Genomic DNA, 22,590 nt, shown 5'->3' on the forward strand with positions numbered 1-22,590 from the left:
GATCACACAAACTACTGTATTGATGACCCAGAGAGAGCCTATGGACCATATGGACACCATCAGCCACAGGGCGAATTCAAACTTCACCACCATTAACGACGCACAATCAACCAAAGTACTGAAGATTATTGGACGATCAACCTTGAACAGAGGATCAGCCTTGTGTTGTCTATCATTTGTGTAGCTCACAAATGCCACAAGCGTGGAGAGTTTAAAGGTGAACTTATATACTTGGTTAGAGACATTGGTGTTTGTAGTGGGACCCATGTGAGTAGTGCTGAGTGCAGTGATCTGCGGGTCACTCGTACCATTTGCCTTCATCCAACATGAGATCCCTATGAAAGCAAGCCTAGGCTAAGCTTTGACTATCTCTTTATGCCTCTGTCTAGCTCAATTTCCAGACTAATTCAATGCAGATGCCAGGTGGACCTTTTCCAACGCCTCCACATGGTAGCCTTCTTAGGCTCAGGAAGACTTCTCTGTAATGTGCTCACTGTGCTAAATCCAACTCCTTCCACTGTGTGATAGTTAATTGGAGGGTGTCCAAGCATGTCCTGTGGGCCATTACTTGGATAGTGTGAGCAGGCCTATATTTGAAAAGATGGGGTGAAAATCCTGGGGCAGATTCTCCCAAGTTACCTAAAAAATATTTCCAGAAGCACTAAGAACCTTACAGTTTAGCAGACTGGTTACTCCATTGAAAACATGAGACCTGTCCATTCCACTGTTATGTGCACTGATAGTAATGCATTTGGGGAAGATTTGGTAACTTTGCTGTAACAGTTTGAATCCACTAATGGGCCCTGAAAGGTGTGTAGCCATGCACAGCCATTCAAAGTTCCAGTCTAACACACAATCTGACTATTTTACTTGGCTGAGAATGTAGAAATGTTTCTTCTCATTCCTTGCTGAGTAAAATCCCTGCATCTGTGATATGCTGGACTCTTTTCCTCTATTGCAAGATTGCAGTCGACCAAATGCCACTTCTGAAGCCTTGCCAATGTCTTCCCAAACAGATGAAGTAGAAGCTACGGCTTTTACAACAGTAAGACTGTCGGTGATTGCCAACTCAAAGTCAAGGAAGGACATCACTCTTCCCATGGTAATCTGATGATAGTCAACTCAACATATGCATTGCACATTGCCAAATGGATCAGATGGACAGCCAACTTCTTGTTCCAACCGACTTGTAAAAACTTGCATGTCATATTGTGGAAAAGTAAATTTTGCCATGTTCTGTGTCCCTACGTGTCCTCCATCTTATGTTATGTGTGCATGATTAATATGCATATGTATTCCCCATGTTCGATTAAAGACGCAATTACAGTTGTGTCCATCTCTAGTATGCCAGTTTCCAGTTCTCGTGAATACTATGAATATCAGGCCTATGTAAAGTTACGTTGCCACGTTTCTCAGTGTGCACGTTATTTCATTGTAAAGTCCCCGTTTCTAGGCCTCAAAAGGGCCCGGACACCAGATTCAGCTCCTGTCTCCTGAATCCTCGCTGAGGAGCGATACAGCCCCCACCTGTATCCTCGACCCTTCACTTACTTCCTGCCTCACAGTGCCCGGCTCGGCCTGGCTCTGCCTACGAGTCTGCCAAGAGTATGTTATGATTCTAGTTATCAGTCCAGCCCTCCTTCTCTGCATTCCTAAGCTACTGAATCGCATCAATAGTTTCCGTCATTGTCTAGCCTTTACGTCTCCATGTAAGAGAAATACTGTATTAATGGTCATTTAATATTCTTCATCACGCACTACATGTAGAATAATGCATGCTCCAGTCTTAGAGTCTGTTAGCCTCTCCCCTCCTGACTCTTAGTTTATATCAACATGTCCTCTAAACATTAGATACTAGATAGGGTTTAGGTACATGTCGCCCTGACTCTCCAGACTTCAGTCTCTACTCCTAGCGCAGAGTTCATAGCCCCCAGCTTCTCCTAGTAACACGTCATTGTCAGTTTGCGCGCACCATTAGGTTAGAGGTCCCGGCTCCTCAGGTAGCCCCCTCCATGTTTCCGCCCCATTTATGACATATTCTGTTACGTTTACATCACATGTCTATGTATACGCCTCCTGTTACACCTACTTTCACCCTTATCTTTCGCGACTGCTATTGACCACACCCACTGCTCCGCCTATCATATGTATTGCAATGCAACTGTTTTAGTATATATGCTTGTGTATTGTTATTAAAGTCAGCGCGCTCATTCCCTGTCCCCCCTGCAGGGCCCTGTCATCCTATTCCTGTGCAGGTTGTCCTGTTCCTGTCCTTTATGCTGTATTAAACCTGCAAACTCCTACTACCTCGAATCTTGACTCTTATTTATTGAGCTATCTGTTATTACTATGTCCAGTAAAACCTAGATCCGGTATTATTTATTTATATACCACAATATGGTTGGGATGCAGTAGCTGGTCAGATTGGTTAACGCCCAGCTTATGTATAATCAAGTATACACTTGATCTTCTACACTTCTGCCTACTGTCCCAAAATCTTGACCGAACAAGCTATACATTCCCCCTTACTTGAGATTTTCACAGCCAGCAGCTCAAAGCACTGCTCTGACCTTTTTGGAGCTTCTCATATACAAGCTCTTGAGGCAATCCTTTGCTTTTGACTTTGGATTGTACTGCAAGCCACAGTACCAACATTGTACAACTCACTGAATGTCTTTAGTCCTGTGTAGAAAGTGTCCACATAAAGGTTATAATCATTATGAAGAAGTGATTGAACAAGATCTCTCACAATCTTTTCACTAATTCCTAATGTGGAAGAACCACCTGCAGGATTTATACTGGTTTCCTCCCCCGTATATGTTTTCAGACTATGTGCCTAACCAGTGTAGCTCTTGCACAACATGTACAGCTTGATGCGTACCAAGCTCACTTGCTTCGTATAAGCTGCCTGAACAGCAGCCACTATAAGTACAGGATTAAAGTCTCAACGACTGCTATATTCTTTCCTGGAGTAGAGATCTCAGGAAACTTAGCAAAGAAATGTTACATGTCAGGCAGATTTTTAAAAAACCTGTCATGGTCTGAATAGTCCCGCAGCAGTGCTGTAGAGTTATCAATAAAATGCAGTATACGCTGCTGTGTGGTACCCAGACAATACAAGACGACCCGTGAGACTTTCAGACAGTTTGCAAAGTATTTCCATGACCAGGGCAAGGCCCCAATTGTTTTGAATGCCCAAGTGAAGGGAGAGTCTACAGCCGTGCGATTGAATGAGGCACAAGAGGGCCTCCATGCTCCCTCAAAAAATGTTTGGCACGTATATTTGTTTGCTGCACAATTTTTACCAGGAACATGTCATCCACAAAAAGCTGGAAGTTGTCAATGGGCACTAAATTAGCTATATTGAGTTTACATTAATCATCTCCAGTGAAAGGAGGCATTTGCGGCTGAAATCTTTAAGAACGTTGCCAAATGAGCACTAGTCCTGTACTCTGCATGGGTGTCTGCCTGCACTACAGATGGAGCTACATTCCCACGGTCTCTCAGAGGCACAGCTTGCACCTACAAAAGGGACATCACAACTGCCTTGCTGTGCTGCACAATCAAGTGCTTCTCAATCACTGTTAAAGGATTAGTCATCAGATGGAACTCCAACAACTGAAAAATCACTTCCAGATTCTGATTCATGATCCACTCCCTCAGATGCAGTCTCAGTTTCAGAACCAGCTTCAGAGCTGTTCTTCGTTATTTGAGTTAAGGCCTGTACCGCAGTCATTCAAGGCATCATGTGTGGCTCCTCTCTAAATCTTTATTCCTCAAATGATGTGTGCTTAGTGGAATGCTCAATTACTTGGAAGAAAAGTTAAAGGAGTGAGAAAGTGGTGTGTGATGTGAGCAGAAAGTGAAAATAAAATACAATACATTGCAAGCGAGAGTGGGAAACAAAAGTAATAGAGATAAGAAATCACTGGAGGAAAAGAATGTAAGGTCTTTCCTTGAAGTCTTCCCATGAAGCTGCTCCAGAGAATTCCAAAGTCAACCTATAAGACAAGATAAAGAAAAAATACTACAACATGCAAAATACACATGAAAGCAAACCAAATGCAATTATAATAATAATATTCCCATTTTAACTATTGGGAGTGGCCAGTGGAGGAGTACGAGGCCTGATCGGTCACCCCAGGAGAAGCAAAATGGCAAATGTATAATGCTCTCATTGGGGAGGCGGGGGGTTCGGCCCATATGCTGTGGAGCTTACCTGCTCAGACAACAAATCCCTGGTGAGTAGAGGTGTATTCCCGCTCAAGGTCTACGGGCCCAGCTGCAATTCTCAAACCGGAATACATATAAGTGGGGCAGCAGTAGAAAGGGGAATCCCTTTTCAATAATGTACCTTTTGTGGAACTATGTGAGGCATCACAAAGCCCCCCGACCACAAGCACGAAAAACGAAATGTTTACCATACATTTTTCCGTCCCTCAAGGAGAGAAGTGAAATTGTTAGATTTATAGTTGCTCTAGTTGGGAGGTTTGGTCCCTTTATCAGGGGGACGCACCCGTCCAAATAACACATTTGTGGTAGCTAGTGGTGGATCCTCACAAGCCCAGCCATGATTCCCCAGGCAGGAATCGATAAGCGAGGAGCACCATTACAAAGAGTGTACTTTTACAGAAAGATATTCTGGGGGCAGCACAAAGCTCACATGTGCCAACATTGGGGAGGAAAAAAAGGCTACCAGCCACCATTTTATTTATTTTTTGCATCATAATCTCTGTTTGATTCTCAAGCTGAGTCAATTGAGAGGCTGGGCTGTAGTTCTCTGCCAGGGGGAGACAACCCACCAATCTGGTGTCTAGGGTCGGTTACTGCTCAAGGATCATCACCACCTTCCAAGAGGGGCACCTCGGGATAGGGAAGGCTCTTCTCATCCCAATCTCCCCAATGATACCCCTTAAATTAAGTAATGTGCTCAGGAGCTGCACAAAGCCCCCATGCGTCAACAAAAACAAAATGGTTGCCTTACTTCGCAGGAGTCAATCAAGAGGATAGAAGACAGACTGCTTTTCCCTTTTGGAAGAGAAAATCCATTCGTTAAAATATGTTCCTTCTGGGGGGGTCGAGGGGGTGTTAGCACGCCCCTCAACAACTCCTCCGTCATGCCTAGTGGCAGATTCCTGCGCAATACAATCCATGAGTAGGGATTCATTTGAGAAAGGCCTCTCCTAACGTGTTACATGTTTAGGGGTGAGCAATGGCACTGGAGACAGGCTGCAACCCTTACCTGTGTCCTTTTAGGCCACATCTAGTGCATAAAGGATTGCCAGGGTGCCCATGGTAGGCTGACCCTCATTGGAGTTCATGGAATTGGGTCAGAGGTTCATGCTTAAGTGCTTCTGCGGTAGCGTCTGATGGGGTCATACATGGGCCTCTGCACTGAGGAGGCAATGTGTAGGACGGGCTGTCTGCCCCTTAACATTTGAGCGATTTAACTTGCTTGTTTTACTTCCTTTTCAACTCCTCTGGCTCCACTTTTCAGATTGCTCTAAAAACATACCTTCTCAAACAAGAAGGTAATATTGACTAATCATTCATCATAATCTCACATTTCTCCTCCCTCCGTGCCCAAAGACATGATTCGGTTTCAACCAAATTTCTATGTATGTTTAGAGATTGTAAGTTATTTTAATGTATATAATGTTTTGTAACGCTCACTGACCAACACCAGTAATACCATTATGCTTTATTCAACATATGTACTTTTTCTAGCTGTTGCTGTATACATAGTTTCTAGCTGAAATGTTCTTGTACTGTTTTTGTTCAAATAATATACTTAAATAGCACAGCCCTAAACAGAAGGGCGAGAGGTCCGGTACACTTTAGGAATGCTACAGTAAAGTAGGTAGGTCAGTACATCAAAGCGGATGTGGTAGTTTTCAAGCAACATTTTCCTGTTTGAAAAAATGTAGCATGTAAACTGAACCAAAGTAAAAGTGATACAGGAAATACATATTGGGCCACAATTATGGCCCAAGAAATTGATTTCTCGATGCAGCCTAGTGGGTTATTTTCGTGTCATCAGAAGTAAATGTTATCTTTATTGGGCCGAAATAAAGTACATGAGTACATGTAGCTTCATTTTTTGTTTATTTTTTTGTTACCTTTTGCAGGACGGCAGCTCACCGTATGGCAGTAGATATGTGGGCTCCATGGTGGCAGATGTCCATCGCACACTGGTCTACGGAGGGATCTTCCTGTATCCTGCCAACTCGAAGAGTCCCAAAGGAAAGGTGAGCAGGCTGGCCTCAATGCCTAACTTATTTCTAGAACTTATTCCTGAATCCATACTGCACTACTTTATTTACTACGCTTTGTAGTCTGTTAGCTTTATAGTAGGCATCTGCAAGGTTGGACCAGCAAGTCTGACCACATGGGCCATTGCCGGAGGATATCACGGTTCCAACCCCCTCCCCATCTCCAACAGATTTGCAGATGAAAAAGAGTTTAGAAAAGTTGAAGTTTCTTACTGTTTCTGCTTCTTCCATTAGAATGTTGAAAAGAGAGACATCCTAGTTCCATAGGGTGGAAGGATTAAAGTGCCCCTTGTAGAAAACTTCTAAGAGCGTGAAGAAGAACCATCATTTTGCTTTTTGCTTTACATGTTTTGATAAGCTGTTTCCCAAATGTCTCATATTCAAATTGTTTACATTTATGTTCTTAGTACATTTGTGCATATATTTTTATCAAATCGCTGGTCAAGCAAAAGAAGTACAGTTAGGCAAGTTAAACAGTGATATATATAAAAAAGAAAGATCTGAGCACACTTGAAACCCAGCACAAAGTATAGGCGAGCAAAAAACAATAGTAATCTGACGTTTCTTAGGCTGGGTGAGTTTTAAAGCTGTCACCGTGGTAGACCGATGGGGCAGTATTCCGGTAAATTGAAAATCAACTGCATACAAGATTGAAGCCTAGAAGGAGCTAAGTCTTGTTGGAAATGAGGACAGGATAAAATATGTTGTAACAGCAAGATTTGCCGAAGGGGTTACTGACAGCCAGCTATTAAATATATTAAACTTCTTTCTTACGTTTGAGGCGTGTATGGTGGACACCTTGTTCTTATGCAGTCAGCAAACCTGAGAGTTGAGGTGGTGGGCGCCAGAGAAGGTAAACATTTAAGGATGATGCAGAAGTAGTGGAATTAAAACAATAAGCAAAGGGAACCAGGATGAGGCAAATATGTGAACAGTAGCTATTGCCAAACAATATAGAAGCAAAGCAGTGACAAATTGACTTAAAGAGTAGTAGTGCATATATCAACAGACCACCATAAAGAAAATGACAATTATACAGTAGGTTTTCATAGTTTGGAGTAAAATGTAGCTGGAAAAAACCTCTTAAACATATAGTTGAAACCAGTAGGCACAAGTAACCATGGAAACATGAAGGGGAGGGGGATGTCTAAAAGAAAGGACAGAAAGCGAGAAAGTTGGTAAGAAAATGTGTTTTTCAAGGCTTAACGTAGAGAAAATTGTCACTCGCCAAGGACTCTATTCTAAATTGTCAAAATTGTAGGTGGTTACCTAACCACCATACCCATAAATCGTGGCAGAAGATAAGCCATTTTAGGTTTTATCTTCGAAATTTTAATATTTGTAGTCTTATATTTACCTTTGTTATAACGGTCTTACAAGTCCCATAATGCAAAGAAAAGAAACTGGACTGTGACTCACTCATGGAGTAGAGAAATTTTGGGACTCTGTAGGTTTGTTCTTTAGATTGACCAGTCCACAATTGGAGAAAAAGGGAACTCGTCTGTCTAGCTTCTTGGCAGTGTGTTCTTCTCCAGTCATCGAGCATTTCAGTAGTTGAGTGGACCCACAAGCTTTTTTTTATTTTCTTCTTTTTTTCTTGTTTGTGTGGCACACTAAGTTCTGGCAGTATGGGTCTGTTTACTGTCTCCAGCGCATGTTGCTTGCAGAACGAATATTTAAGATTTTGTATTTTTTCTCAACATGTGGTTTGTGCTGTTTCTAAAAGTATCTTAGTGGGAAATCTCCAGTGACACAGTAGGGTTGACAGGCTAGGTAGGAAAATGTTGTCTGACTATTGATTTCATACTTGGCTTCGTGTTGCCTAAGGTCTGCTTCACAGTAACATAATACACATGGAAAACGTGGAGGAACGAGAAGATTACAAAGGCATTGCGAGAAGTTGTCAAGAGGGTGCGTTCCCTGAAATTGAAATGGTCTTTATGGATCTATAAACTGTTGTTTCTGTAATTTTAATGCAGAGTCACATTCCCCTAGATTTGCTTTACTTCCCCGATAAAAGCTACTTAGAAACACTTGTCCCAAAAAGTATTGAGCTCTCAGGATACATGTGACATGGTAGTATTAGAGTGCTCAGCTGATGTTTTGCTGTGGTTTATGGTTGCAAGTTAGGTGGGTGTGCTCTGAAAACAAGTCTGGTCATGGGCTTTGACTCCCAGAACAACTTGTCTTCCATAGTCGCCCCATATTAACATCCTGCTGCTACAAGCAGGTTTTTTTTTTGTGTGGTTCCATCGGCTTCTCTAAGGGAAGGGAATTCTGGTACAGACCGACACAACTGTAGCGGCCTGAGAAGATTTCTGAGGCCTAAATTTCAGAACAGAGGATCTGTTTTGCTGCTGTCTGTTTACCAAGAATCATGAACCAGGGGGCAGACTAGCCAGACGGACTCCCCAGCAACTAGACATAGTACCCCTTTTGCACTTGACTCTCAAGGGTAGCTGTCGATCAGCAGTCAAAGGATCTCCCGGGAGAATATTGTGGATACAGGTTAGTGAACATGACTCATAACTCAATGAGCACAGAGCAGCATCAATAAATCAATGCCCAGTCAAATACTTATATTTATAATGGTAGAACTATTTTGTTTGTAATTTTACAAGTTCAAAGGTAGGTTATGACATTTATAGACAACACATTTCCCCCTTGAGATCAGGATTCTAGTGTTTCCCTTTCCCACTAGCTTATTGCAATATGGTTTGGGTTATTCCCCATTCAGTGGTGGCCATATCCAGGGAATGCTCACTAGTAGGCCTTAACTCAAGAATCCACTCCAACTCTTAAATAATAACCAAAATGAGCAATGACCAAAATAGTCAAAAGGGTCTTGGCGCTACAACACTCTTAGCAGCGGGTCCCCTGGGGCCCGCTAGGCCTGTGACCAGCCTTACCAACTCCTGCCAAGAGGAAGTGTGCCTTGTCTTAGCGGGTGACCTTTCCAATGCACTTGCAAGGCTCCACTCTTGCTTAGTGTGTCGGCTGCACATGGGAAGTGTGGCAGCACTCCCGAGTGCAGGTTCTCCTCTGCACCTATGCTCCTGTCTTCGGCAGTGATCAAAGGTGTTCTTAGCGTGCAGAAGGAGCAGGTAGATCTGCGCTTCCCAGCAGTGAAAGGGGGGGAGGGGTTCAAACTGATGCTCCTGATCTGGGTCCCTGTGATGGTGCGATGTGCCTATGGCGTCTTCACTCAGTCCATGGGGTCAGTTCAGGTGCAGTCCTTGATGCTCCTTATATATGGGTCATTACAGCTTCACAGTTCTCAGGCTACAACCTGATCCTCATACCACGTTTATTTCTGGCAGCCTCTGCTGGCTTCCTAGGCACTGGCCCTCACCACACAGCAGTCTGTACCACGGCAGCCCGTTATGGCACACTACAAACCAGCACAGGCTTCACCCCATGTCCTCCATCAGTAATTTCCACAGCAGCTCCTCCCGGCATACGGGGTCGCCACAGTGGTGCTACATGGGCTTTGCTCTCACTGCTTGGCACACTTTTAATGACTATCTACACAGAGGCCCTCTCCTGGCATACAAGGTTTGCTGATTTGAATCTTAACGCAGGCAATGACCTGATCCATGCAGCAGTCGTCTCTTCACACCTCTCACTGAGAGTCCACTCAACAGTATCCCTACTTGATCTCACTTCCTCAAAGGCTATCCTCTTCCTTACAGGCAACACTGGTCTTGGCAAGCAGGCAGGCGCTGGTGCTCCAGGCTCTAGATGAGGCTGACTTGATTCCTGTGTGTCATGTCCCCTCACCCAGAAGGGAGACTAGCAGGCCTTAGCTCCCAGTCCCGGTCACGAGCATCAGTTCTTGAAGAGCTTTCCCTCATCACACAGCCTGTCTGGCTGCTTAGCAGATGACACTTTTTGGGGTCTCAATCACATCTTCTAGTCCAATTCCAGATACCAAATGTGATTTAGGGTCTGGGTCTTTGGAGTTCTATGTTGGGGTTCTGCTTCCTTTGAAGTACATACTTATCCTCTCTGTAGGAAGGTGGAGTATTATGTGGTGATGCTGGTTAGGCTTCACCGTGCAATACCCTCACAATACCCCAAAGATGGTCCTTAGATTCCAATAATAAATCCTTTGCTCAGTTCCGGTAGAGTGGCAAAGAGCAGTCAGGCTTTACTAGAGCTACATGTGTTGAACATTTCAGAATAGCAACATGAACGATAAGTAATTGACTTGATTTGAAAGAAATTCAACACCAATTTATAAAAATAAAACCGATGTTATCTTAATTTAGACATCAACATGAACTAGATCAGATACATATAACTGGAGTTATGGATTTTTAGGTTTAAAGCATTTTATTGAGTTATTCACAGAAACAAGAAACAGTAGTCGCATTAGATTCGAAACACAAGATCGTCATTCGAGAGTGTATAGCATATAAAGTCATTGCGAAAGAGGCGACCAGCCGGTATCCTTGTCGATGCACATACAGCGACTATAACACACTAATAAACAAATCCCTAACCAACACCCCCTAACCCTCCCAATTCTTCCATTCCCACCCCACCACCCCCGTCCAGTGCCTGATCGTGTCCCTGTTTCACTCCTCGGTCCCCGCCCTATTCCCCTCGGCTCACCCCCCCCCCCCCTCAAATCATCAGGCAAATGAACTCGTAGGTGACGTCAGCCGCAAGAGTCTAAGGTACCGTGGACATGTGAGCTCCTTAAATTCGGTAACCAGGAGCGAGTGGAATGGTTGCCATAGGTCATCAGATTGTTCCACGTCACCCGCTACTGTAAGCAACAACTTCTCCATGCCTAAGACATGCCATAACCTATGCAGCCAGCCCGTGATAGAGGGGAGTGTAGTGGTGCGCCAGTGTATGAGAATGTTTTGAACGGCTGAGCCCAGCGCAATTGCAATCTGACGGCCTCTTCGGGACTTTAGAGGGTACATTAACCGGTTAGGAAAGCCCAGCAGTACATAGGCAGGGAAGCGTGGCAGCTCAATATCAAAGTGTGTGTCTATTTCATCCAGGACCTCCCTCCAGTAGGGGCGTAGCAAGGGGCAGTCCCATAACACATGCGTAAGAGTGCCCACCTGCCCACAAGCCCTCCAACATGTGTCCTCAATGTTACGTTTCATTTCGTGCAGCCTCGCTGGGGTGTAATACCAATAGGTAGTCACTTTAGTGAATGTTTCGGTGAGGCTGGTGTGGTATGCGGAGTGTCGTGCCCGGTATGAAATCTGGTCCCATTCCGTATGAGTCAGTGTCCTACCCAGTTCCCGTTCCCACCGCTCCCTACCCGGGTTATGAATATGATAGGAGGGGGGCTGCAGAAATTGATAAAGATCTGAGATCAGCTTTGTGTCTGAGGTACGTGTTGTCAGCCACTTCTCGTAGGGCGAGAGCCTCCTATCCGCTGATTCACGCAACTGTGGTTGCAGCGCCCAGTGTCGTACCTGCAGATACCACATCCTTTCCATTTCAGGTATATGATATTCGTGCTTAAACTCCTCAAATGAAATAATACCCTCAGAAGTGTACATATGGTATAGTGCTGCACACCTCTCCTCTCGCCATCGCCAGAAGGCACCCAGGTCCATCCCGGGGGTGAAATCTGGGTCGTCAATCAGTGGCGTAAACGGGGAGGGGAACGTGGTGAGACCATGGGCAACACTAGTGGTGTCCCATACCTGCAGTGGGAGTCGCATGATGAAAGATGCATATAAATTGGGTGGACGGTGTGTTCTTCGCAAGAAGGGTACTTCCTGTAAAGGCCTGCCCGCTACTGCCTGGTCTTGAAAAAGCCAGTGTTTTCCCGTCTGCTCCATTCAACGAGATAGCGCAACTGCGGCGCTTGAAAATATTTGCGTAAATCCGGCATACCCAGACCTCCTGCCTCCGGGGCTAGTGTGGTGAGGGCTCTCTTTAGCCAGGGTTTGCGTCCCTGCCAAATGAACCGCGCAAGGTCCGCTTGCGTCTGTTGAATCCACCCTTTAGGGGGCTGGAGCGGCAGGGCTCGGAACAGATATAGGACTTGTGGCAAGATTGTCATCTTAACTGCCGCTACTCTGCCCAGCCAGGACAAAGTGCCCTTGTCCCAGCGCCTCAATTCTTCTTTAATTTTCTTTCCCAAGGCCGCGTAGTTGGCGGCAACAATGGTAGGCAAGGTGGGCGCCAAGAGGATGCCTAGGTACGGTACAATATCCGAAGACCAGTGCATGGGGAAGAGACTCTGGAGTTCAGATCGTGTGGCTGCGGTCAGTGAGATATCAAGGGCTGCGGACTTCCCCATGTTCATTTTGAATCCCGCCACCGAGGAGAAGGCGTCTAACTCCGCTATGCATGCCGGAAGGGCCCCTTTCGGGTTAGCCAACGTCAATATAACATCATCTGCATAGAGGCTGATCGTGGGGACAAACCCCCCCATCTTCACTCCCGTCGCGGCCGGGTTCAGGCGTACCCTCTGAGCTAGAGGCTCCATATAGAGGGCGAAGAGCAATGGTGACAGTGGGCACCCTTGCCTGGTGCCCCTCTCTATGTTGAACCTCTGGGAGCTGAGACCATTCACCCGCACTACCGCCAATGGGAGTCTATAGCAGTTGAACACCAAAGACGACCGAGTCCAGGTAACTTGCCTCCGTCCGTGGGGATGGGGGTTCGCCCGCATAGAGCTCCGCATAGTATTTACGGAAAGTCTCTATCTGGGCGTCGTCCGAGACCGTCATCGTTGGAGACCCGTAGCTCCTTCACCCGATGCTGTTGGTGCGCCACTCGGAGCTTGTTCGCTAAGAGCCGGCCGCATTTGTCCCCTCCTGTATAGTACGCATGCTTAAAGCGCAGCACTGCATATTCCGCTCTGTCTGTGTCCAGAGCCGATAAGAGTTTCCGTGCCGCCTTGAGCTGCCTCCATACTCTAGGGGCCCCCGTGCGCTGATGCACCTGTTCCAGCTCACGAACTGCACGTGTGAGTTCGTCTCGTTTGAGCCATCTTTCCTTGTTCTCCGCAGAGGATATTGCTATGAACTCTCCCCTGAGCACCGTCTTCAGTGCTGCCCACTGCGTCGCTAAGGAGGTGTCGGTATTATCGTTATGGGTCTGATACTCACGGATAGCGTCTATGATATGTTTCACCACAGGTTTTTTATGCAGAAGCATGTCCCTGAGGCGCCAAACCCCTCGAGACGAAGACACCGGCGGGAGGCAAAAGGTGCCCGTTACGGGCGCATGATCAGACCGGGAGAGAACCTCTATTTCTGACGCCGTGGCTAGGGCACAAACCGGCCCCGTGACCAAGAGGTGGTCCAGTCTCGCATATGTCTTATGCGCGTGCGAGTAAAAGGAGTAGTCCCTTTCGGTGGGGTGAAAGCGGCGCCAGAGGTCATGTAGATCTAGGTCCTTCAAGCGGGACTTGCCCTCATGGGAAATCTCCCCCGTTTGTGGGTATCGCTGCGCCGATCTATCCAAGGACGAGTCAAACACCATGTTCAGGTCCCCCCCTATGATAACGTGCTCGTCTGCGGTGGCTGTGACATCTACTATGGCTGAGTGAAAAAAACGCTCCTGCTGCTCGTTGGGGCTATACAGTGACCCTATGGTGAATACTAGGCCTCCTAGCCGAACCCTGTATACTAGAAGTCTCCCTTTTTGTTCAGCAGATTTATGTAAAACCTCCCCCTTGAACGCCCGGGAAATCAAGATTGCCACCCCCGCTGTCTTGGTAGTGTTAGAAGAAAAGAATTGTGTAGGAAATTTACGGGACCGCATCCTATGGCAATCACGGGCTAGCAAGTGGGTCTCCTGTAGGAGACAGATACCCGCCTGGGTGTTTTCAAGTAGGGATAGAACCGCCCTCCTCTTGACTGGGTTGTTCAGTCCCCTCACGTTAACGGACACCACTTAAGAGTTGCCATGGTCGTGGGCCAGTATTAGCGTAAGCTGTGAATTAGAGCCCAGGCAGGGCGCTACCGTGTTGAGCAGTGTACTGGGGCGTCGTCTAGCCAGAGTATGTGGTGTTAGGGCACCGGACGGTCCTACCCCCTCCCCCATCAGCTCCCTCTGAACAATCCCTCCCCAACTCTTCCCCCCCCCCCCCAGCCAAACTCCCCAACTACCCCTCCCCTCAAAACAATCCCCAGCCCCCCCCCTCCCCACCCCTCCTCCCCTCATCAGATTCAAGAACTTCATAGTCCCAGGCCGGTCCACAAAGAACGAGTCTGTGGTAAGTCACTGATGTGGACGTCCAGCCACTACACTCCCGCTCACCCCCACCCCCCTCCCACCAGAATCCCCAAACCTGCATCGTGGAAAAGGCTGTGTCGATCTCCCCCCGGAGTCGTCTTAGGCTGTCAGCGCGACATCACTCGAGGTAGTGTGTCCGGCCGTCTCTTGGAGTGCACTGTCCATTCCGGCCCGGATGGCTGGCGAATCCGGTCGAGCAGAGGAGGCAAATGACCGGCGACCGGATACTCTCTGCCAGCTGTCTCTGGTGATGCGTCTACGGCGTGGTGTATGCGAGTCTAGCACTTCACAGGTGTCCTGGAGGGACCGAAGTTGGTGAAGGACGCCATTCCACCGGAAGATGAGGCGGAAAGGGTGCCCCCAGGAGTACTGCGTCTCATTGGCTCTTAGAAAGTCTGTCGCGATCTTAAACGATTTGCGTTTCTGAAGCGTGATCGCCGATAAGTCTTGGAAAAGGGCAACTCGATGTCCTCTAAATTGCAGCGTTTGTTGTTTTCTCGCTTCTCGCAGGATTCGTTCCTTAAGGGGGAAGTCCGGCAGAAAGGCTAGGAGGTCAGGCGGGGGTGCCGAGGCCCGGCGCGCCAAGCCCACGCGGTGCGCCCCGTCGATCCTGATAGAAAAGTCCTCCGGCTCACCCAATATCTCCCTGAACATGCTTTGCAGATACCCAGCAGGGTCTTCTCCTTCTTTGGAAGGCACTCCCCGGACCCGAATGTTGTTCCGGCGGGACCGGTTCTCTAAATCTTCATTGTGCGTTTGCAAGTCCAGCTGTTGCTCTCTCAGGCATAGCACTTCCTGTTGCAAGTGGCCAATCTCCTCATCCCTCGAGTGTCCGGTTTCCTCCATGGCTGCCACTCTTTGACCTAGGCCATCCACCTCTCTTCGTACCTAGCGGACTTCCCCGGCCACCTCCTGCTTCAATGTCTGAAAATCATCCCGCAGGGAACTGAAGAGGGATTCTAGAAAGGACCTAGTGACCGGCTGTTCCCCTCCTCCCGCTTCCAGCAAGGACCTCGAGGGGCCTGGGGAGTGCTGCCCTTTATCTTGTTTCATTGTCCCTCTGTTCATCATCTCCGGTAGTGTCCGTTCGCCCTTCTTGCCACCTCTGTTGCCGGCCATCGCAACCGTGGGCGCCGCTGATGCCAGGCCTATCGGGCCTCGGGTCCCCGGGGATCGTCAGCAGTGCGTTGAGGTCGCCGCTAACTGAGGTCGCCACTAGCTCGCCCTCCACAGACGATCGAACCCACCACCAGGTGGGCGCAGCGGACGATACCGCCCCTGGAACGGTCCCCGGGCCGACCGTCTCGTTCAGGCCCGACCCCCTTGGTCGCTGCAAGGGACCACGTGGGCCCAAGGTCCGTCTCAGCTCTTCAGGACTAGGCCCGCACCTCCACTTCAGGACTCTGCGCAGTTTACAGTGCAGTCCAGCAGGCCGCCATTGCTCCCACCTCTGCGAGCCCCAACGGGAGTCGTGTCAGCCTCGCGCTCCCGGGAGCTGCTTTCGCCGATCCGGTGTGCTCTGCATGTCTCAGTCTGATCGTTGCAGGTTCCTTGCTCAGCGCTCCGAGTCCGGGGCCGCCCCCGGCAGCACCACTTCTTTTTACTCCAGCTCCAACTTGGAGGTCCCGCCGCGGTGGCCGGCGGCCGGAGCGCTGCGCTCCACGGGTCTCGTTTCAGTCGAGTCCCATCTCCATCGCGACTTAGAGGCCGGTCCGGCCCGGGAGAGCCCGCTGGGCGCTGGTGGGCATCCGCTGAGGAACCGGCCGCTCGCCGTACTCTGAGGCGGCCGCACTCCCACGGCGAGATCCGTATGGGGCCCGTTCCCTCGTGGCCATCACGGAGGTATGCTCTCTCTTGATCCCTCCGTCACCACCGGCTCCTCACCTCACCTGGGGATAGGGCCGCTCGGACTGGTGCCGGAAGTCAGGCCGCTCCGCCCCCAGGCCGCATCCCCGGCCTTGCGTCGAAGCTCCTCGCCGGCGTAAGAGTGCTGCCTGCACCGCCAGCCACCGCCAGTCGACCCGTAGTCTCTGGGCCGGGGAAGCCTCCCGTGCTCCGTCGGGCAGCCCGCTGCAGCTAGAACCGCTGTGAAGGCGGACACAGCGGCAGCCAGTGCTCCGCTAGGCGACAGGCCGCGGTCTTCCCCGCTCACGTGTCCGTACTGGCCTGTGCCTCTCCGGTGCCATCCTCGGGCAAAAGCGAACCTCCGGCGGATCACCAGGAGCACCACTGCCCCCACTGCGAGGTTTCGGGCTGATCGGGGGGAGATCGGCGGCTAAACCGGGCTTAGGGGTCTAGGGAGCTCACGGAAAGTGCGACCGCACTCCTCGCCATCTTGCCCCCCTCCCCCCCCCCCCCCCCCCCCGAGTTATGGATTTTTGAAGAAAACATTCATCACAGCAATTCCCTACTGCAGAACTTTTGCATTGTGGTCAATGGGGAAAAAGTGGCAATGACTATCTGTCACTTGCAGGTTGAGTTACATGGAACCCAAGGAGTATAAAGGTGATGCAGGTTCCAGAACCACATAACGATAGTCCGTTATATTTTACCTGGCCGGGAATCCCGGGTGCAGAGTTTCCTGGCTGTCCTTGATGTTGAAGCATGAGCAGAGGGAGAGCTTGTTTTGTTGCTTACATGGTGCTGGTGGGGAACAGGGTGCAAAAAGTCAACAACGAAGCCACTGCTGATGTCGGATGAAAGTTTTAAGTTTTGCAGAGTTCCCTTGAGCTACAGCGTCGAGTAAAAGGGACAGTTGCCAGATTAGCGACCAACACGCCTTGGTAGTGGTAAGCACAGTAGGAAGTTAATTTGATATCCTGAGCAACACAGTAGCCACCTGAAACGTTGTGGAGGACAGGACTGTATTTCCCACAACGCATTGGACCATCTACTTCTGGGTAGTCACTCAGAGGGCTTGATGGCCAGCAATTCTTCGGTTCCTGGATGTTGGTTTTACTTTGGGGTACATCAAACAAATGATGGACGGAATTCAGAACATGCAAACATTCTTCCCCAGTCAAAAGATCTGAGTTAAACCCATTGTTCTTTTTCCCTCTACACCACCCCAGTTTGGACTCCGCCATATGCAAATCAGTCTTGACCCTGTGCCCCGTGGGAACAGTCAAGACCAAACTGCCAGGCCAGGTCCTCCTTGGACCGCAAAACCAGCATCCTGGGACCAGTTTCAGGGTATGTCACCCTGCCCCAACAAAGCTAGCTTTCTTAGCTGTACAGACTAGGTAGCCCACCCTAGAGATGTGGCTAGCCTTCTGGGGTTTTACACCTCCTGAATATCTAATGTTCCTGCCCGCCCTGGTGCAAATGTGCCGGGGAGCAGAGGAGCGCTGTTTCTTTCTTTGGGAGGCAGCCTGGTTGCATATAACCGGCGATATAGCCTTTGAAGCTCACCTCCTTGATGTGCTACTTTACTAGTCCACCTGTCCTGAACAGAGGTGTGACCTCCTTTCTCTCCAGGCCATGGTTTCTGACTTCTAGGAGAGTTTACACCTCGTGGCAGAGGGTCTGATTCCTGTCTTGGCTACAGCAAGCGCAGGCTGGCAGCCAGAGCACCGGAGAGGCTGGCGCAACAGAGTGGGCAACCTCTAATGTAGCCACCTAGGTGCATGCCACATCATCCTCGCCAAAAGATTTGTGTCGGGGGCGATGAGGTATGCTCTTTGATACCAATATCAGCATATTAAAGCGGTACCAAAATAGAGCTGCCAACCTCTGGTTTGCCCAGGTACCAGCACCGTGCCTTCTGGGCTCTTGTAATTTTCCTTAGGGGTGACTGGCATATATTAAAAATAGAGTATTGACTATGCTGTGGCCGTCCGGGGCAGGAGGTGGCAGGGCTGGGCCACGACCCCTGGACCAATTCCCATCTCAACGGTCTACCGGGACTACCCCACGGTATAGTGAGACTTCATGATATAGAAGATCTTGATTCTAGGAAAAAGACTATTTTATATGTGGACAGTTCATGTGAAAATAATTTTATTGTTATATTTTGTTCCCCCTTTAGATATTTTCTAAAATAAATATTCAACAACATGTCTAAAAACAGGGTCCCCTCGGCCCCTGCAACAGTAACTATGGACAATTTCCTCGTGAAGGTTGTTAGTAAAATAAATAGCGATAGGAGGATATCCCTGGGTCTTACTAATTCCCCGCCACTCTCAACCCCATGTACAACCTTTGTTACCACTGATGGGGAGGTATTCAATCATTCGATTAATCTGGATATAACTCCGGATGGCTTGGTGGTGCAACAAGATATCCCTCTAATCAAACATGTAGATTTACAAGACATTAGCGTCCAGCATCCCATCACCCCAGCCACCCCTATCACCCCTGTTGTTTGAGCAGTCAGGGCTTGTAGAAAAATCCTACCTAAGCGGGGGGGCGCTCGGATACCTCGTAAAAAGGCAGTAGTCCCCTCAAGTGACACCATCCAAATAGGTGAAGATAGGGACAGTGAGGATAGCGTGCTATTAGACACTACCCAGCTCAACCTTTTAGCAAGTTTCTTAGAAACAAAAATAGATGGGATTATTAAACCCTTGGTAGACAAAATTAATACAATGGCCTTAAAGGTCAAGAGATTGGGAGACCTTGTAACCAAGATGTCGTGCCCCGGCACAGCATTGTCGTTCGCCCAGGTAGCTGTCCCTAACCCCACGACTGCGCAAGGTAGCAGCGGCGGCTTGGTGACCTTACAAGCCGCTGGTTCTAACTTGGTAGCGCGGCCAGGGAGGGGTTCATCATTCGGAGAGGGCCCGTCTATTGACCCAAAGCAAGCGGTAGCCCCTGTTATCCAGGGGTCCGCAGCTGAGGCAACCAAGGGTAAGGAGAGAGAGGAGGGTTGGACTGAGGTTAGACGCAAGCGTTCCATTAACTTACCACCACAGTGTGCTCCCTATGTGGTTGTATTAACCAATGTACCTGAGGTAGCAAATGATACCGTTGAAGAAACACATGATTCCCTAAAAAATAAGACGGTATCTTGGTTAAATAGGCAGTGTGGTTTTCCTACTGAATATCGTGACCAAATTTTAACTACCAGGAGGGTTAATTGGATCGGAAGCTCAAGGAAAAGCAGTAAAGGTGACTGTATCATAGTTAATTTTAAGTACCCTCAGCATGCAGCCACTGTTCTCCTAAGGGCGGCCTCTTTGCCTGTATTTGACCATAATGTGGGTGTACGTTCTCTCGCATTCTTTTATTGTCACCTTAATACTTCCCATCAGGCCAGTACTAGTACTAGGAATGGTTTATTTATACCGGCGCATGGGCCTGCATTTGTGACACCGATGCATAATCGATTCCATGCACTTAGTTCATTAGATTGTAACGATTGACTCCCTGTGCCTCATTTGTCTTTTGCTCAGGGAGAATATGATAATGGTGAAAAAATAGGAAAAAGCGATAACTCTGTTCCTATTTACCCGGAGTCAGTAATCAGCCACGGGTATGAGGCTGTAGATTGTACAAATGTAGTCCAGGACAACAGGGGTGTTAGTAACACTGTTGAAGTCTGTGGCCTGGCTGATTGTAGGAGTAGAGAGATCAACCACGGTGGTCACACCCTGAAGGGAATAACACTTGCTAGCTGGAATGTGGCAGGGATTAGGTCAATGGAGAGGGATCCAGGTTGGATTGATTTTGTTAATAGTTATGATATCCTGTGTCTCCAGGAAACATGGAGCAGGGAGGAGATTAGCTATGAGGGCTTTGAGTCCTATAACCTACCTGCCTATGGTTCAGGCCCAGGGCGAGCTAAAGGGGGTCTTGTAGTTTTAATATCTATTTTACGCCCTATTGTGGTGAAAAAATACCTGCAAATGGGTGTTCATGGGCAGATCCTTTGGCTTGTCGAGACTGGGGCTCGAAACATTATATTGATCAACTATTATAATAATATTTTTGACCATACTAGGTCCAAAGTGGTACATGATTTAGCTGACGCCCTTGAAAATCTATGTGCAGATTCTAAGGTTGTATTTGACTTCGTTTGGGTTGGTGACTTCAATATAAAGTTATGTGAACATTCAACATTGGGGATTTGTGGGGTTACAACTAACGATGGCTGGTATGCTCCGCATTTTAGCCATGGCAGCTACGGAGATGAATTGCATAAATTAATGAGCTGTTATGATTTGGAAATCCTGGAACCCTGCAAAGATGAACATGGTTTAACTGTTCCTACATTTAAGAACGGTTTAGGAGGCTCGGTTATTGACCATGTGATTATATCCTCCAATGTAATTTCTTATTGCGCCAGCCCGAAAATAGTTGTTTGTAATACCAGTGATCATAATTGTATTACAATGGAAACTGCTTTCTGGGCGGATAAGTCACTTATAGTGGGACCTACTGTTTCTAATTTGGAACCCCATAGGACTAATGGTGTCAGACTCAGGTGGGCAGGGGATAAAGCCGGGGATTTATCTAATTGTATTATTAAGGGGAGCTTTGCAGAAATTGATTCAATTTTGGCAAATGTTAATGATCATGAGAGGGTATTACTGTGTTTTAAAAGTATTAACCTAGCTATTAGTAGGAAGTTCACCGGGAAAGCCAATACTCTATCGAGGAAGAATCCAGGATGGTTTAATCATCACTGTACAGTTTCTTTAACTTCACTGAAGTTGGCATTATCGGTTAAACCTAGGGATCCTGTTTTAATTGCCAAATCAAGACTGGAATATAAATGCGCTCTTACTATGAGGAAGAGGGAACTCCAATTGCAGGCATGGGATTCACTAAATTTAGCTGCTGAGACATCGAATACCACCCTGTTCTGGGCAACAAATTCCCCATTACTTAAAGCGGACGATACCCCAGAACTAACCTCCACCGTGTCCAGTGAGGGGTGGATAACTCATTTTTCCAACATTTTTGACACAAATAGAACAGTGGCAGTGGAGCCCAAGGGGTGGGATGTGGTGCCGCTTGACATCACTCCCAAGGAAGTAGAACATTGTAATACACTTAGTGAAGGTGGCAAGGCTCAGGGCCCCGATGGGGTACCCATCGATGTATATAAGACTGAACCCAAATTGTGGGGACCTCTGTTAGCATCTGTTTTTAATGCTGCTGTTTGTAGTGATGCACCTGTTACCTGGGGACAATCAATCATTGTACCCATTTATAAAAAAGGCAGCAGGTCAGAGGCCAAAAACTATCGCCCTATATACCTCCTTGATTCGTCGGTTAAAATTATGAGTCAGGTCTTGCTAGTAAGATTGGAGGAATGGGCCGAGCAGGAGGGTATTCTGGCTAATAGCCAGTATGGCTTCAGATGGGGTAGGGGTACTCTCGATCAGTGCATCAATTTGGATCTGCTGATCGGGAAGTACACTGAGGCTAAACAGGGCTCCCTATACCTCTGCTTTGCAGATCTGAGCAGTGCTTTCGATCTAGTGGATCACCCCACCTTGTGGACCACCCTGCTCAATCTAGGTGCCCCAGAGGGTATAGTATTCTTTTTGGCCAGATTATACGATAAACTGCAGACCTGTGTTCGTTTTGGTAAAGGGGGGAATGTACCCTGAACTTTGATGTTAAGCGGGGAATTAGACAGAGCTGTGTTTTGACCCCACTTCTTTTTATTTTATTTATTAACGGGATTGATAATATTTTAAAGAAGGTGGTGGCTGATGCCCCCCAGATCCATGGCGACCCTATCCCAGTGTTATATGCTGATGACGCTGTTTTACTATCAAGAACGCCGATAGGATTACAGCGCCTAATGGATAGTTTCTCAGCCTTTATTAAAGCAAGGAAATTGGTGATAAACAAAGGGAAAACTGTAATAATGATCTGTGGGGAAAAAAGGAAGTGTCCAAATGCCTTTTTTATGGATAAAGAAAAAGTCCAACATGTGGACAAATTTTGTTATCTGGGAATTACCTTTGCAAATGACAGGAAATGGTCCAGCAAATTCACCAATATCCGGAATAAAATGGCCAAGAATGCCTATGGTGTCTATAGATTTGCCTCAAAAGTGGGGGAGAGGCGCACCTTAGACATGCTTAAAATTTATCAGGCCAGGTGTGTGTCTATCGCATTATATGGCGCAGGCATA

General features: G+C 47.8%; 1 protein-coding gene across 1 annotated transcript in view; it reads left to right on the forward strand.

The window, feature by feature from the left end:
- The window catches only part of LOC144818838 (fructose-1,6-bisphosphatase 1-like), a 68,818-nt gene that overhangs the window by 42,878 nt on the left and 3,350 nt on the right, over positions 1-22,590 (forward strand). The window contains exon 6 of the mRNA XM_078676626.1: positions 6,129-6,248. Within this exon, the coding sequence (XP_078532752.1) occupies positions 6,129-6,248 (120 nt within the window). The remainder of the gene's footprint in view (positions 1-6,128; positions 6,249-22,590) is intronic.

This window comes from Lissotriton helveticus, chromosome 2_1 (assembly GCF_964261635.1).
Source record: "Lissotriton helveticus chromosome 2_1, aLisHel1.1, whole genome shotgun sequence".
Lineage (NCBI taxonomy): Eukaryota > Metazoa > Chordata > Amphibia > Caudata > Salamandridae > Lissotriton > Lissotriton helveticus.